The sequence below is a fragment of the Sebastes umbrosus genome, chromosome 22, assembly GCF_015220745.1.
Source record: "Sebastes umbrosus isolate fSebUmb1 chromosome 22, fSebUmb1.pri, whole genome shotgun sequence".
Classification (NCBI taxonomy): Eukaryota; Metazoa; Chordata; class Actinopteri; order Perciformes; family Sebastidae; genus Sebastes; species Sebastes umbrosus.
Window position 1 is genome coordinate 3,957,399 of NC_051290.1, and position 16,328 is coordinate 3,973,726.

Here is a 16,328-nt window from a genome sequence, read left to right on the forward strand (position 1 = left end):
ATACTGGTTTCGGTTTGAAAGCTGGGAGCAGCAGCCAACGGAGGGAAAGCGTTCGTCCAATCAGGTGGGGAGAGCCTGTGTCTAGGACAGCCAACCGAGCGTCCAATGTTGGGAAGCGTCGCGTCCCCCTCGCAATAAAAAATGCCCCTGTGGACACGTACCATAAGATAGACAAGGGAGATGATGACGGTCCAAACTGTGTTTTCATAATGACTTTGTGACAACTTGAACGCGTCCTTCCGTCTCATTTCTAACGCTACTCTACAGAGGTCAACAGTTGGGATGAAAAAACGCCAGCTAATGAAAAGAAATGAACAAAGGAAACAAGATGTACAATACATTATGTTCCTGTGAAGTGATCCGTCTGTAAAAATTCTGAGAAATGGTCAAGCTGTTCCTGGAACACCATCTCCAGGAAGTACAATTCAATTAAGTACTATTTTAATTTTAGTGTCATAAATTGATATAATTTCCTGTTTGTTCTCCAGACAGCAGCTCAACTCGCCCGCCTCTGTAATAAACACGGTTTCCCTCCTTCGGAGATCCATAAAATGAATCTTTATCTTATATAAGGAACCCGACAGCAGCAGAAAGATCCCATTGTAGCTGAGAGTGAACTGAGGTCCACCTCAGGAAAGAGCTCTGGAGCGCAGTTCATTCAGGAGGCAGCGCTCACCTCAAAGGGGAAATCAAATTACACACACGGCGCACACGTGCGAGCACATATGTTCGAGAAACACACACCTACGACCGGCCGGATATCCTCCACTACGATGCTGGCCTCTGAACTCTGCATGCACACACACACACACACACACATATATAGACACAACCCCAGGGGTGAATTATCACGGGGTGAGATTGAGCGTGAAATAGGCTAATTCTATTTACATGTCCTGAACCTGAGCTCACTGACACACACACACAAACACACAGGTAGGTCTGTCTGACAGAAATGGTGTTGTCTCACAGTTCAATACAGACAACTGGGAACCATTAGCCTGAGGCACACTGGAGGGAAGGAGAGAGGGAGGGAGGGAGGGAGGGAGGGAGGAGAGGAGAAGAAAGGAAAGGAAATGTTGAGGAAAAGTGAGAAAAAGAAAGGAAAGTTGAGCAAAGGAATGAAAAGGAGAGGAAAGGTGAGTAAAGAAAAGGAAAGGTGAGAACAGGGCAGGTAAGGAAAGGAAAGGAAAAGAAAGGTGAGGAAAGGTGAGGAAAGGAAATTAAATTAAATGAATGGAAAGGGTGAAGAAAAAGATGGGAAAATAATGGTAAGGAAAGGAAAGAAAGGAAAGAGAGGGAAGGTGAGGAAAGGTGAGTAAAGAAAAGGGTGAGGAAAGGTGAGGAAAAAGAAAGGAAAGGAATGGTAAGGAAAGGAAAGGAAATGAAAGAGAGGGGAGGTGAGGAAAGGAGAAGAAAGGTGAGTAGAATAAAGGAAAGTAAAGAAAGGGGTGAGGAAAGTTGAGGGAAAAGTCAGGAAAGGAAAGGTGAGAAAAAAAGGGCAGGTAAGGAAAGGAAAAGAGAAGAAAGGTGAGGAAAGGAAAGGTGAGTAAAGGAAAAGAAAGGATAGGGAAGGAAAGATGAGAAATGTATATGTGAGGAAAGAAAGGAAAGGAAAGTGAGAGAAGGTGAGGAAAGGGAAGAATGAAAGATGAGTTTGAGGAAAGGAAGTGATTGGAAAGGAAATGGAGAGAAGGTGAGTAAAGAAAAAGGTGAAGGAAGGTGAGGAATCGTGAGGAGAGGTGAAGAAAGATAGAGGGAAGGACGTAAAAGAAAATGACAGGAAAGGAAAGACGAAAGGAAAGGAAAGAAAAAGAAAGTTGAAGAGAGGACACAAAACGAAAGCAAAGGCAAGGAAGCAGAGATGAGTGGAGTGGAGTAATGAAGGAAAGGAAACAAGAAGAGAGAAACGAAGGTGAAAAGGACAGAAGAACAGAGGAAGTGAAGGAGAGACAGATAGGAAGGACACAGAATCAAGTGATGCTTCCTCTCCATCCTCACTCCCTCTATTCCTAAACCCTTCCCTCCTTCCCTCCCGCTAACGAGAGACGTTCATCAGAGAGCTCGTTAAAAGCTACTCAGCTGCTAACGGCTGAACAAATAGACGAGAGACATAAAGAAAGCAGGCGAGGTGACGGGACGAGACGGACGGGGTCAGCCAGAGAAGAGGGTGAATAATCAAGAAACGGGACTGAACGAGGGAAGAGGAAGGAAAAGGAGGAGTAACGAAAGGAATGCAGACAGATCCGAATGACAGTAAAATATGCTAATAGAGGCATACATCTCTCCGTCTGTCTCAGCGTTTAGGAGATGGAAATGGACTCTTTAAAGACACATTAATCTGTATATTGATATTATTATTGAATTAAATGACTACATGTTATGTGAAAGGTCTCTCGTTGCTCTACAAAGACTTTTTCAATCACATTTTTAATTTTTTGTCCATTTTTACAACACTTCCATTGTTCATATAAAAGTATTGATTCCCGCAGCTTTATAATTTGAAACCAAGTTTTCAGGAGCCTTTAAACAAGTCGAATTCAGCTTCCAACTGATCCGGACAATCTTGTTCCAATCCAGCTTAAGTGAATACAACAAGAGAAGAATGTGACTGCGGTCAGAAAAGGGATGTGGTCACATATTCAAACATATTGTATTATTCTCAGGGTAAATTCATCTGTCTGTGTGTGGTCAAACACACTACACCAGCAGTCCTGTTCACTTAGCTGTAATCGTGATCTGCATTGATAATGACATGTTATTTACAGAGGCTGTGGTGGTGTGACCGAGGAAGCTCAGGTACTGTACACGTCGCATAAACACAAGGAGAGTTCAGTTTAACGTATATTTATATACATGCGAGGCGTTCTGAGATCATGTTTGCACTAGATTTAATAAAAAACGTCAAATTAAAAGACTGTTGACAAATTTGTTAGAACAACCAGAACCTCATATGTGAAAGTGTAATAACAGATTGATGTGCATCTCCACCAAAACCTCCCATTTTGGACGCGGTTTGTTTTGAAGCGCTCCCATCTGAATTCAGCCTCATAATGCTCGAAGCAGGTTGAGTTTAGAAACACAGCAGCACGGTAAAGTCACTGCTTCATAACACACTGATTCACGACTCCTGGAAGGGATTCGACACGGTGTATAATATGCTCTCCGTCCATCCAGAAACCTGTCAGTCAAACGAACGGCAAGTCAGGGCAGCCAAAAGTCAAGAGGTGGGATCACGGCGGAAAAAATATGATACTGACATTGCGACAGTTCAATGCTGCTTCAAATACATCTGTGACAAAAAATGTGAGGGTGAGAGAGTCTTCAGTGTGAATCTGAAGGGTTTACAGGTCTTTCTCCTGATTCATGACTTGGAAAACGACTGATAATGGGAATTATTCACACAGTTAACCTTCAGATCACCGTAAAAGGAGCTGATCCAGGTTCAGTGTTGCAGCGTTATGGCAGGTATTTAGTTCACGTCACTCAGGAAACACCACAAAAATGAATCCTGGACTTTTGGGTGCATTTTTGTGAGTGTTTTCTCTTTGAATGTAACCTTGACACACACAAAGGGGCCACTGCAAGCAACTCCACTTCACGGACTTAAAAACCACATTTGATCTGACAGATACCAGGGCTGGAAATTCATTTTCGTCTAGTGTAATGTACGGAAGCCCTGAGAGGCAAGCGAGAAAAAAATTAATAAATAAAAAGTTCTAAATTGTTTTCTCTCTTGTGATTATGACAGAAAAGGTTTTTTTTCGCCACCTATTTTCAGAGATGAAAAAAGTAAACTAAAACCTTTTTTTTCACCTGGCAAAACTTTTTTTTTCACCTGGCAAAACTTTTTTTTCACATGGCTAAACTTTTTTTCCACTTGGCTAAACTTTTTTTTTTACCTGGCTAAACTTTTTTTTTCACTTGGCAAAACTTTTTTTTTTTCCACCTAACAAACTTTTTTTTTCACCTGGCAAAACTTTTTTTTTTTCACCTAGCAAAGATTTTTTTTTTTTTCACCTAGCAAAGATTTTTTTTTTTTCACCTTGCAAACTTTTTTTTTTACCTGGCTAAACTTTTTTTTTCACCTGGCAAAACTTTTTTTTTTCCACCTAACAAACTTTTTTTTTCATCTAGCAAAAATTTTTTTTTTTTCACCTAGCAAAATTTTTTTTTTTTTCACCTTGCAAAACTTTTATTCACCTGGCAAAACTTTTTTTTTTTTTTTTTCACCTAGCAAAAAATATTTTCCACCTGGTAAAACTTTTTTCCCCGCCTGTTTCACTGAAAAAAAACAAAATTAAGGAACCTTAAAAAGATCCTGGAAAACCTTTTTTTCCCCCCGTGTTCTTAAGTCATGAACACAGTAGAGAAAACAATTTAGATCAGACTAAAAAAAATGGATTACCAGAATTGTTTTTCTCACTTTCCTCTCAGGACCTCCACAGTAACGAGTGGTAAAATCAATTTTTTCATGACTGTTCATCGACACCAGACATGTTATCATCTTCTCTGGTCAAGACTGGGGAACTACATCAAATAAAAGTAATTTGTACGTTTAAATAAAGTTTTAAATGATGTTGTAACCGGCCAAAGTTTCTGTTACATTATCGTAAACGCCAACAAATGTGTTTAGCGTTGGCAGGTGGCTGGTTATGATTTCCCTCCCTGGTTGGGAACAGAGATTTGGGGCACATCAACACAGATTCAGGCAAACGTGCATTACTCCCTCGCCATCTCACATGCTGGTTTGTGAAGTGGGGATTTTAGGGGTCAAAATTGAAGGGTTAACAAGGTCAGTCAGGGATTGGTAAACATCACTCCGTTACTATAACAACCCAGATACTCACCGGTAAAGTGGCGTGTTGTATGGGCGTTCCCTACGGTGAGAAACATAAACCGGGACATTTCAGCGGATGGTAAAACAGTAAAAGTGGTGTGTTTATTAATGGGAAACTGTGACCGCTGAAATAAAACTCCTCAATCAAATCACCGCGAGGCGAAGACACTGGGTATTTATTGCACACGGGCCTTTGAGACGATGCTAATCTGGCTTTATCTGATGTGCCGAAGCTGTGTGGAGAACTCAGTAAGCCCTAGACACAGAGGAAGAGCGAGCCGCCAAACCTTCTCGGTGCAAAAGCAGAAAACTGATCAAGGAGTTTTATAAGCCAGAAAATTGGAGCACTATGGTCGGACAGAGAGAAGCAGAATTTACTCTCTAATTTTCACATGATTATTTTCACTCCTGGGGCCTTTTCATGCCGTCCCCCCGTTCCATCTTTAAATCCGAGCTCAATTCGATTATGAGCATTTAGCTAGCGCTGAACTGTGGTATTCTTAGCTCCTCTCTGGTGAGAACTGGGCCGGCGTACCGCTCCTCCAAAGCTGTGGTAGAAATGTGAGCCCGCTGAGCTTTCTTAGTGCGCGGCTGCTTCCAACTACATTTAGAGCTGTTATGAGCACAAACACACACACACACACATACTGCGACTGTTGCAAGAATGTTGCTGTGTCACGGTGAGCTTTGGTTTAACAGATCGGTGATCTGGTTTCAGTGTGTTGACTGTTCGTTGCATAACATGTTGGATTTTATTTTTTTTACAGTCATAAAAACATAAAACAATCACTTAGTCCTGGATTCTTGGTCTTCCACCTCAAATCCTCTCTGACCTCTGACTCCCCTCTGAGAGAGGAACACACTAGAGAAACGCACTACACTCACTTACCTTCAACTGGAACTATTCGGGGTGTAATTTTACATATTGAATGTAAATAAGGATAACTACTACTACTACTATGAAAAATATTGATATTTGATACCATGGGAAAATTGACAACATTGAGACATAACATTTTCAATTTTCATTTAAACATAAATAGAGGTGTTTGTCAACTGCAGAAGGCAGAAAGCGCAGGTGGTACTCATCTATAGATATGTGGAAAATGAGTATTGAAACCGTTTTCAGTATTGACACTTCGATATTTTTGACAACACTATGGCACATTGGTCAGTCCGTGTTTATTCAGCACAAACAGACAAATTCATGTGAATAACAGGAGGTGAAAATGTGCTTTGCTTTCTGCCTGTATGAACCTTAATACAGAATATATTCAACGACACTACTGTGACAATGAACGACTGTATTGTGAGGCATTTTATTTCTAGTCTACTCCTTTCAATAGTATCCAGTTCATTTGTCCACTCTTTTATATGATCAGCTCTTATTTCAGAGGGTCATACCACCCAGCTTTTTAGATCCATAGCATCTGATCTACTTAGGAGGCCCCGCAGTAAGTGTGTGTGTGTGTTAAAGTGTGTGTGACGGGGTCATGTCCGGGGCTCGTGGGGGTGTAGGAAAAGCTTCTCAGAAGTGCTGGAAAACACTTAGCTCGACCACCTTGTGTGTGTGGCCTTGTGGCCTTGTGACCCGCTTTGACCAAATCTGTGTGCGCAATCATCTTAAAGCTAACCCGAGTGTGTGTGTGTGTGTGCGTGCGCTGTAAGATTTAACCGTCCATGTGCTTTAAACTGCAGAGTGGGAACATGGATCATGTGTGCTTTAGACGGTGTACATAAAAGCTTAAGGAAAAAAAAGAAACGCTCCATCGTTCAATGCAGAAAAAAACAAATACAGAGTTTAAAATTCAGTGTTTTGGCGGGCCGAGGTTCGAGGTTGAGCTTCATCGAGCACGTTGAATAGCTTGAATCAATACACTTTTATATTCTGGATTAATTCTACGAGATTCACGTTTAAAAAAATGTACTTTAAAATGCAAATTTACGGTGAGAAAAGTACATTTGGAACCTCAGGTTACGTCCAGCTCGCTGCTCGATACATTCGTAGAAAATAGAGATGCACCAATACCGATACCAGCATTGGGTCCGATACTGTGCTCATGTACTCGCAAAACGGCTCCAATACAACGGCACCGATACCACTTTAACATGTCGTCACCATCTTTCGGGTACTATTGCACGCGCTCACGCTCCACCTCCCCGCGGGGCCGGGATCCCACCTCAGCCGGCGCGCGCCGGCCCTCACATTCATTCTGCCACAGGGTTTTGCTTGAACCCTCTGTCTCGCGTGTGCGTTAGACTCCTTGGTCCGTGTTTTTAAGACGGGTCGAGTGGGTTGCAGACATCGCCACAGACCCCTACGTGGGCCGAGCCCCGCCCTGCTGGCACGACGCGGTTAGGGACACTTTGTCCACGGCCCCGGGAAGCACCTTCATCCCGAGCCCTGCGATACTGTAAGGAAGGCAATATGATGCGATTTTTTTAATCTACTTTTAGGGAAACTGTCATAGAATAAGGAACACACCACCCTATGCATAACATCAAAGTAAAACAAGTTTACTTTTGTATGCAATCAGAACTGCATTTGCATTCATCACAGTCTCTGTAACATCCAACATCACTACTTTGAGAGGACGCATCTCTTTGCAAACGGAATAAAGCATTGACTGAGTTAGTCTTTGCAGGTAAACTATTGATTCAAAATCAAAACAGTGTTTTTGAAAATCGAAACCGTATCACAAAACAGAATGCATTGCATGGTTGCTTACATAGACAATGAATGGGAGACGAGCTCAACATTGTTTCTCTATATCTATATTCCTGTAGTTTTTCATATCGCAGTAAAAATAAAATATTGTCAATGTCAGTGTTTTTCCGTGAATATGTTGCAGCCCTGCTCTCCACTGATCCCGATGGAGCGTATAATGTCATTACAGTCGGGCTGTAGAGTCAATAGCCTGAGCCACGGTGTAATCCGGTGCCGCTGACCCGACCGGCTCACCCTTTAATGAGCTTAACGGGCCCCATGTTAACGATCTAACCCGTAACGAGCTGATACTCTAACGAACTAAAGCAGATTGTCCAGCCCTGTGACGCCTCACGCTAACATGCAGACGGAGCTTATATAACACACACGCACGCACGCACATGTGTATTGTGTACTGTGTTCTGTGTACTGTGTACTGAGTACTGTATACTGTGTACTGTGTACTGTGTACTTACAGGCAGGTTGGTGAAGACACTGAAGGTGCTGTTCAAGAAGGCGATCAGGTCGATCAGGTAGTCGCTGGCCTCCAGAGTCCCGCCTCCCTGCACCGCGGCCATCCAGTCATAATCAGCAAGCTGCAGGAACTGGTCGATCTTGGCGTTCAGGTTGGTGTAGATCTCCGCCTCGGCCGCGTGGCGAGCGTCCTGCAAGCAGACAGAGGTCAGACTGAGACACACGTGGGCTTTTTATGAATTAATAATGTAGAATATGTATTGCTTTACTTCGGTATTATGTCGTATTCACACTAAGAACTAAGCACATTTTCGCCTCGCTTTACTCGCGTGTAGTTGGACCGCCGGGATCATTTGTGTTCACTCTCGCTAGACGTGCCGGAGAGGAGAAGGAGCTTGTCTCCATAGATACCAACAACTTTTCCTTCCGCCGTTTCCACCACCGACCGTGGAAGAAATAACCACAGTTGCTGCTTTGTACACGTTGTGGGAGTCCCAGATATGTCAGAAAACCAAACGCCGTCGTGTTTATGTTCATGACGTCACCCGGCAGCGACGTATGTACGGTCTGGACGATATGGGAAAAAATTTTATTACCATATGTTTTTTTTATATATTGATCGATGTCGATAATCATCCCGTTTACATTTAAATGCCCCGTTTCAAACGACAAGGAGACTTTGAACCCCCACGCTTCCCTTCGAAGGACAGAGGAGAGTTGAGTCAACCAGGACGAGGCTGCTGCACCGCATCTGGGTCAAGGTTCGCCCCTGCATCCAGTGCACCCAAAGTCAGGTCCATCAGCCCTTGAAAAGGCAGCAGGGCACGCCGCTGAGACAGTGGGTAAAGGAGGTGTTCAGTCGGGACGAGGCCCAGACTATGGGGGGGGGGGTTGAGTGACGAGAGGCCCGAGAGACAACGGCATGCATCTGGGGGGAAACCCCGCCCAGAAGCACGAGGGACAGAGCGACAGGGGGAAGCGAGGCTGAGGCCTGAGCGACCAGAGGCCGACAGGGGTGCCGAACAATGCAGACCTCCAGCACCACGCCCTGAGGACGACCCGGCAAAGGAAACCCCTCAGCTCCGGAGATAAAAGACTGACGGAAAGACAACCGGTAAAAACAACTAAATCAAAAAGAAATCTCAGAAATGTATCATAGTTATTGTGGAAGATTTGAGATCGTTTTACCGCCCAGCCCGACGGTTTGTGTTGCATATCAGGATGAAAAAAAGAAGAACAGGAGAGAGAAATAAGGATGGAAAAAAGAGAAAAGATAGAAATGTGCATCTTGTGTTTACCTACCTTAAAGGTGGAGGTCCCGTACAGCTTGGTAGCGTTCGCCGTGTCCGGCGGGACGTTTGTGATGTTTGATATGAACTCCTCCAGGAAGTGGCAGCTCTGCTCCAGGTGGGTGGTGTTTATGATCACCTGCACCAACTGGATGCAAACACAGGACACTAAAATCACAACTGGGCATCTGTATGTACGTTCAATAGAAACATTTACATGCAGTAAAAGAGCTGCAGCAAGAGACAACAACCAAAGGCACCATTAAATATAAAGTATGACGTCTCTTATACGTGTGTGGAATACATGTTGGCATTATGTTTTCTCTGTTGCTGCCTTTTATTTTGAAATTATGCAACAATAAAAGTCAAGTATTTTTTTCTCTATGCATTTATTCCATCATTTTTTGTGTTGAAAAGGTATAATAAAATGAAACATAATAAAGCGATCTAGTTTAATTTCTGCTATAATCAGTCTTCCGACACTTATTTGTGTTATTGGTTTTTGCATCATAAGCCTCCGTTTGGACATTAGTCTCGATATTCTGCACATTATTTTGAAATTCAGCCCAGTTTCTGACAAATTAATTGAAACTGTTTAATAAAAAAATGCAGGCATAACACGTTCTCTTATTGTTCTTGTGGATTAATGATGTTCTGTCTCTGGGGCTGACCGTTGAGCAAGAGGAAAAGTCAAAATCACCACTTGGTATCACCCTTGTGCACAGTTATTATGACAACAACAGGTTGAAGAGAGGAAACGTCTGTTTTTGTGAGAGTAAATGAGGCGTGGAGGTTGAGAATGACCACCACTCGGGGCGAGTTGTGCAACGCCGTTAGCTCGTTCCCCTCCGAGAGAGATTATTACAAGTGTCAAGCTGAGTTTTCGTTCATACACACACACTGTACCTCCGCCAGCCCGACATTCTTCTTCTTAATGGCGTACTGCAGACAGTGGCTGAGGGTTCTGGTCAACAGCAGATTGGTGGACTTGCGGATCATATCGTCTACCTCCGTGGAGCTGAGGACACACACACACACACACACACATGAACACACAGAATCAGTGACTGAGCACAAGTGAGTTCTTGCAGCTGAAGTCTGGATGCCAGGACAAACATTTTAAGTGAATTTCTCAGTCTGCGAAGCTGGAAAAAGTCTAAATGTCAGCCAATTCAAGTGAGTGCGTTACCATGTTAGGAGCTGTCAGCCTCATTAGACGTCCAACTTTGAATTAAATCTACTGATAATGCTGAATACACACTAAACGAGAATCAAGAGGATTTTATCAAGTATTTAATCCTCTTATCAACATGGGAGTGGGCAAATATGCTGCTTATTGGAAATCAATTAACAACACAAAACAATGACAGATATTGTCCAGAAACCCTCACAGGTACTGCATTTAGCATAAAACAATATGCTCCAATCATAACATGGCAAACTGCAGCCCAACAGGCAACAACAGCTATCAGTGTGTCAGTGTGCTGACTTGACTATGACTTGCCCCCAAACTGCATGTGATTTTAGTCCCGGATGAGCCCCCTAATTTATGTTACACCCCTGCAGGTCAAGGGACACCTTTGAAAATGGCCATGAGTTTTTCCTCGCCAAAATTTAGCATAAGTTTGGAGCGTTATTTAACCTCCTTCATGACAACCTAGTATGACATGGTTGGTACCGATGGATTCATTAGGTTTTCTAGTTTCATATGATCCCTTAACGCGTTAAAGAAACTAGTGGCGTTAAAAAAAATTGGTGTTAACGTGTTATAATTTAATCAACTTTGACAGCAAAAGAGAAAGGCCCTCTCCCCCCCTAAATCCATACTAGAGTACTTCCTTGTTTATGAATGAAGCAGTGCACGAGATGAAGCAGCGCCGTCGTGTGTGTTTTACCAGTCAGTGACGGTCATCCCTGCAAACTCCAACCTGAAAGTTCCTGTACTTTCATAAAGTATTAACCTCCAACCAGGGCCATCTTGGGGCGTTATAGACCCTGTTCCTCAACACTGGTTCCTCTCCTGTCTGTGTTCAGCCTCATGTCGGAGTCTAAAAGCGTCCTCTGTTCATCTTTTTTTGTGTGCAGTTTGACTCTTCCAGGAAAGCAGTTATTAAACAGGAGGGCGATGCTCAGCCAGAGAGAGACGCGCTGCCATGAAAAACCTTTTCTAGATCAGCAGAAAATCTGTCTGGCTTTCTCCACCAAACATCAACCACATCTCAAACACAACACAATCGATAGGATGTCAGAGATTGTTGTTATGTAAATGGGTCTGATTAGCGCCATCAAATATTTGTTTTAAGAGGAAATTGGAGCTCGTTTCAGATTTAACAGCCTGCTGGCGTTCTTCACGCCTCGTTGGCTGTGCAGAGGTGGTAATTTTATGACCATTTAAAGTCTGTTGTGTGTATTCAAACTAATTTGCTTAATCTTCAACAGGTCTTTAGACAACAATGGACTGAAGGAACCTTTTAGTTCATTGAAAAGAAGTTCCAGGGACTAAGAGTCAGAGTAACGTGACGTCATATTTGTCCGTATCCGTCAACCAAAACAAACTACGGCGAGCCAAAACGAAAAAGCAGAAATCGTTGGAGGGTCTGCGTAGATACGAACTGCACCTTCACATGTTAAATTATAACATGGATTATATTCACCAGAAGTATAAAACAATACATGTCCCTTATAAATTAAAAAGAAAATACCACTAATTTGTTAGGGAAATGGAAAAAAAATTATAAATAATTCCTGACAATGACTGAAATATTTGACTTCAGGACATCTCTGATGCTGAAAATCAAACATTTTACTGTATTAATTTAGATATTTTCCAAAGTAAAAGTCTCTAGAAGTGTATGATTCAACTTTTTCCCCATGGTCTAGTGTTAAAAAAGTTAACGCAATAAATCGCAATATCAAATCACAATACTTAAATACATATTGAATCGCCACCCAAGTATCGCGACAGTATCGTACTAAATACACAGTTTATAGTATAACACGCACACACATGACAAAGGTCACAGAAGGTCAAACACACATCACACAGGGGGAGATAATCAGCGGAAACAACAGCGATCACTTTCTCCCGCTGCGGGACGACGAAGAGGAATCTGTGTTCGAGTGTGTTTTAATGCGTGCGTTCGATTCCAGAGCCCTGTGGGTAACAAACACATTCCAACCAAATCAGTAAATTATCTGTGCCTGGAATTCAACCTAAACACACACACTCACACACACACACGCAGAGTGTCGCCTGAGGGAGAGCGAGAGCTGGAATTCCAAACTCACTTTGTTTCCAAAAAAGCAGAGGAATCCTAAAAACGTTCCGACAATTTGCAGCGAAGGGGGGGAAATTCCTGGAGCGGCAGAAGTGCCGAGTGGACAAAAACGATGTGTGTGTGGAGAGAGTGGCAAAAAGTCAATGTATGCTAGTGAACTCTGCACACACACACACACACACACACACGTATACAAATATAGACACACCGCAGAAGTTGGATTGAGTTTCATTATATTTATGCTGCCATCGGTCACAATAAATACGCGGCGGTTGATGCTGTCAGGAGGAAGCCAGAGGGCCTTCAGTGCAGCCGTGTTTACGGCTCACTGAGGGATGGAGGGATACATGTAGGAGGTATTTCCTAAAAATACACACACAGAGCAACAACAAAAAAGAGAGAAAGAGGGAGCAGTCAGCAGTGAGAGGCAGGAAGCCACAGGTATGCTCGTACCATACCACCAAACACACTCTGGACAGTGTTTAAGGAACATGCAAACACAATGAGCAGTGACTGAGTTACAGTACGCAGCGGACATACTTCTTGGTCTAAAGTGTGTTCCACTCATATTTTTCTCTCGCCCTTTAATAGCTCCTTAGCACGACTATCTGCGTCATTTGTCACTATTATGTCCGGGACACCGTGTCCTAACTGGCCGGGAGCGACGAAGCACTGCGTAGCGCAATGCGTCGTTTAGAGATGAACTTTTGTCGCACGCCCTGTTTCTAGTTTTTTTTCCTTACGCTTAATTTTGGTGAGGAAAAACTATCATGGCCATTTTCTAAGGGGTCCCTTGACCTCTGACCTCAAGATGAATGATGGGTACCAAAATGAGCCGTCTCCCCTTTATAGACATCTCCCTGACATGCTAGCATAACAGAGCTGGTACCAATGGAGTCCTTAGGTTTTCTAGTTTCATATGAAACCAGCACTCTAGCTCTAAGACGGAGTCTGCTACAGCCTCTTAAATAAGTAAAGTTGGCCAAGGGCGCTTTCAAAGTGAACGACAGGAATAAATAGAAACAGTGCGTCCGACAAAAGTTCAGCTCAAAACGGCGCTGTGCAGCGCTGCGTCGCTGCCGGCCAGTAAGGACACGGTGTCGTGGACATAATGCGCAAAATAGATATTTGAATAGTTCGAAACCTATGTGTTTATTTTGAACAAATAATCAAATGTATTTTTGGATAATTTTGACAGCCCTAGTGCCAACCAAGCCCCCAGGAAGTGCACCGGACTTTAAGCTAATTTTACATAGCGGCCAAACGGCAGTACTACAACTTCTGTGTCCGTCACGTGATGCCATTGGACCCAAAAAGGCTTTTTCCCATAGACTAACATTGGGAAAGAGACGTCTGTAACTCAACGGATATTTTTTTTCAGGTGAATCAACTTCCCAGTACGAACACTCTAATAGTCCTTATTTAAATCATTAGGTCCTAAAACTTGTAAAATGCACTAATAGCTGAATCCAGAGTTATTTCCCTTCCTCCGTTAACGTGAATGAGACCCAGACCGAGGTTGGAGCGAGGGCTGGGAGGCGGAGTTAAAAGAAACGCTACTGCGCCTGCTCTACGGGCCCAATGGATGTGGAAGATCGCTGGATGATCCGGGTACTTTATCACTCGGCAGTCGAGCCGTTTTGGCTTAGAGCGCCGCTGAGCAACTCTCATAGGAATGAACGGGAGCCTCCAACGCTGTATCCAGTTCTCTTCATACATCCATGAAGCCAACATGGACAAGAAGTTCAACTCAACACAAAAGACACAAACGTGGTGATTTACTTAGTTGCTGAAACTGAATCCTCCGACAACAACTCAAATGAATTAAATTTGGTGCAACATTTTGCCGTCATAAGAGCTCAACTGACGATCCTCTGATGCCATAACTCTACCTGACAAGCTGGAAGCGCCAGAGACATCAGGACTTAACTTACTAACTGACACGAGATGAGCCCAACCTAAAAGACTCCAAACATAAGGATGAGCTCATGCATGTAGGTTTCTAGTTCTGTGTTGGGTTAACGTTGTGCCAACTGCAAAACAACACATGACACCTGTGAATCATGGGAACTGGCTCCAACAGACCAGCTTTAAACACACTTTGGCCTGGAGGTCCAGAGCGGCTGGATCTCTGCTGGTGTTTGTGATCAAACAGCCGGTCCAGATTGACACATGCAATTTGATTCTGAATTGCCTGATTGTCTTCGCTTGTGTGGAAATCGTGGGCCAAGAAGCCGTTTTCCTTTTCCAGGTCTTTACCTCCAACAGGCTGGCTGAGTGTTCATGCTCTCTCTCAGCGACACCCTGCTTCATTTTCACAGTTCGACACGTTCACACCCGCAGTCTGCCGAGTTTAAGTCGTGTGTGGCTCGTGGGCATCTCTGTGGCAGCTGGTTGGTCCAGGAGTTTAAACCAGCAAACATCTGGCTGCCGGCCCAGCTGTTCCACCAAGAGTTCTGCAGGTTGATGTCGCTGCCAACATCACCTCATCTCCTGTTTTCTCCTGAAACATTACAGAGCGGAGCCGTCTTCATCGCCGCAGCGTCTGCCAAACCAACACTCTCTGTCAAATCTAACGTGATGTCTTTGCTTCTGGAGCCGCGGCGGCCAGAACAGAACAGCACCGGGCGGCGAACCTGCCAGACGACTGCTCGTAAATTACATCGTTTTCTTGAGGACGACTCGAAACTAGAAACAAAGGCTTTCAATATACTTTGTATTCTTCCTTTGGAAGACGTTACGAGATACATTAACACACGTTAGAAACAATCCTCCCACTGTTTATTCTGTATATAATAGTCTACTGTTAGTATTACTAGTAAGTAAACTATATATTTTATACTTTTACCTGCACTGCTTACTAGTCGTACTGCATTTATCTAGTGTATTGATACCCCTTACTGTTTAATCTACATACTATTATTATTATTCTGTATATACTCTGTACATTATTCTGCAATTTAAAGGTCCCATATTTAAAAAAGGGACATTTTCATGGCTTTTATATTATAAAGGAGGTTTAAGTTCCATGTAAATACCGTGAAAGTATCGAAACGCTTATTCCACAGAGAAACACACACAGCTCGTATTCAGAAACTGAGCTTATTGAAACCAGCCGTCAGGATTTCTGTCTGACTGAGACCATTTCAAAGGTTTAAACGTAAACATTCTAAATGGGTCCCAGTTTATTTCCTGTTAAAGTGTATGTGAATGATATCAGCAGACAGGAAGTAAACATGGACTCAAACTGTTGCCTAGCAACGCAATTCTGTTGCAATTCCATTGAAATGCACTAAAACGGAGCGTTTCAGACAGAGGGTAAATATAGGTATATTCAAGCAGACAGCATGAGGAAAATAAAGTTTTTTTTTAAACATTAAAGTATGTAAACGTGTTCTAGTAGAAACACAAAATACAAATATGAACCTAAAAATGAGCACGATATGGGACCTTTAAAGGTCGTGTCCACCAAAGCGTTTATATTCTTTGCAATGGGAGCGACGCATGTTCACACTACGCCCTATAGGCGACCACCTATATGTTCTGTGCCTTAAGCCAGCCCTGATTGTGAATGTTTCTATTTGATATTATGTCTCTTGACTTTGACACTGTATTTCCTCGTGTGTGCAAACCTACTTGGCAATAAAACAGTTTCTGATTTCTGATTCTGGAGAAGTGTTTCCCTGATTTTGAGCGTCTCCTGTACCTGTGTAATACTACAAGACACCGAGGCATGGATT

General features: G+C 43.1%; 1 protein-coding gene across 5 annotated transcripts in view; it reads right to left on the bottom strand.

Moving 5' to 3' along the window:
• Positions 1-16,328, bottom strand: part of exoc6b (exocyst complex component 6B) — a 97,330-nt gene that overhangs the window by 37,269 nt on the left and 43,733 nt on the right. For 3 of the 5 annotated variants that reach the window (XR_005205151.1, XM_037758019.1, XM_037758020.1), the window contains exons 16-19: positions 10,217-10,328; positions 9,324-9,458; positions 8,024-8,212; positions 4,851-4,880 (exon numbers count right to left, since the gene is read on the bottom strand). Coding sequence is in view for 4 of the 5 variants with exons in the window: in XM_037758019.1 (XP_037613947.1) it covers positions 4,851-4,880; positions 8,024-8,212; positions 9,324-9,458; positions 10,217-10,328 (466 nt within the window). In the remaining variant the exon portion in view is untranslated. The remainder of the gene's footprint in view (positions 1-4,850; positions 4,881-8,023; positions 8,213-9,323; positions 9,459-10,216; positions 10,329-16,328) is intronic. The other 2 variants (XM_037758021.1, XM_037758022.1) reach the window with 1 other exon arrangement.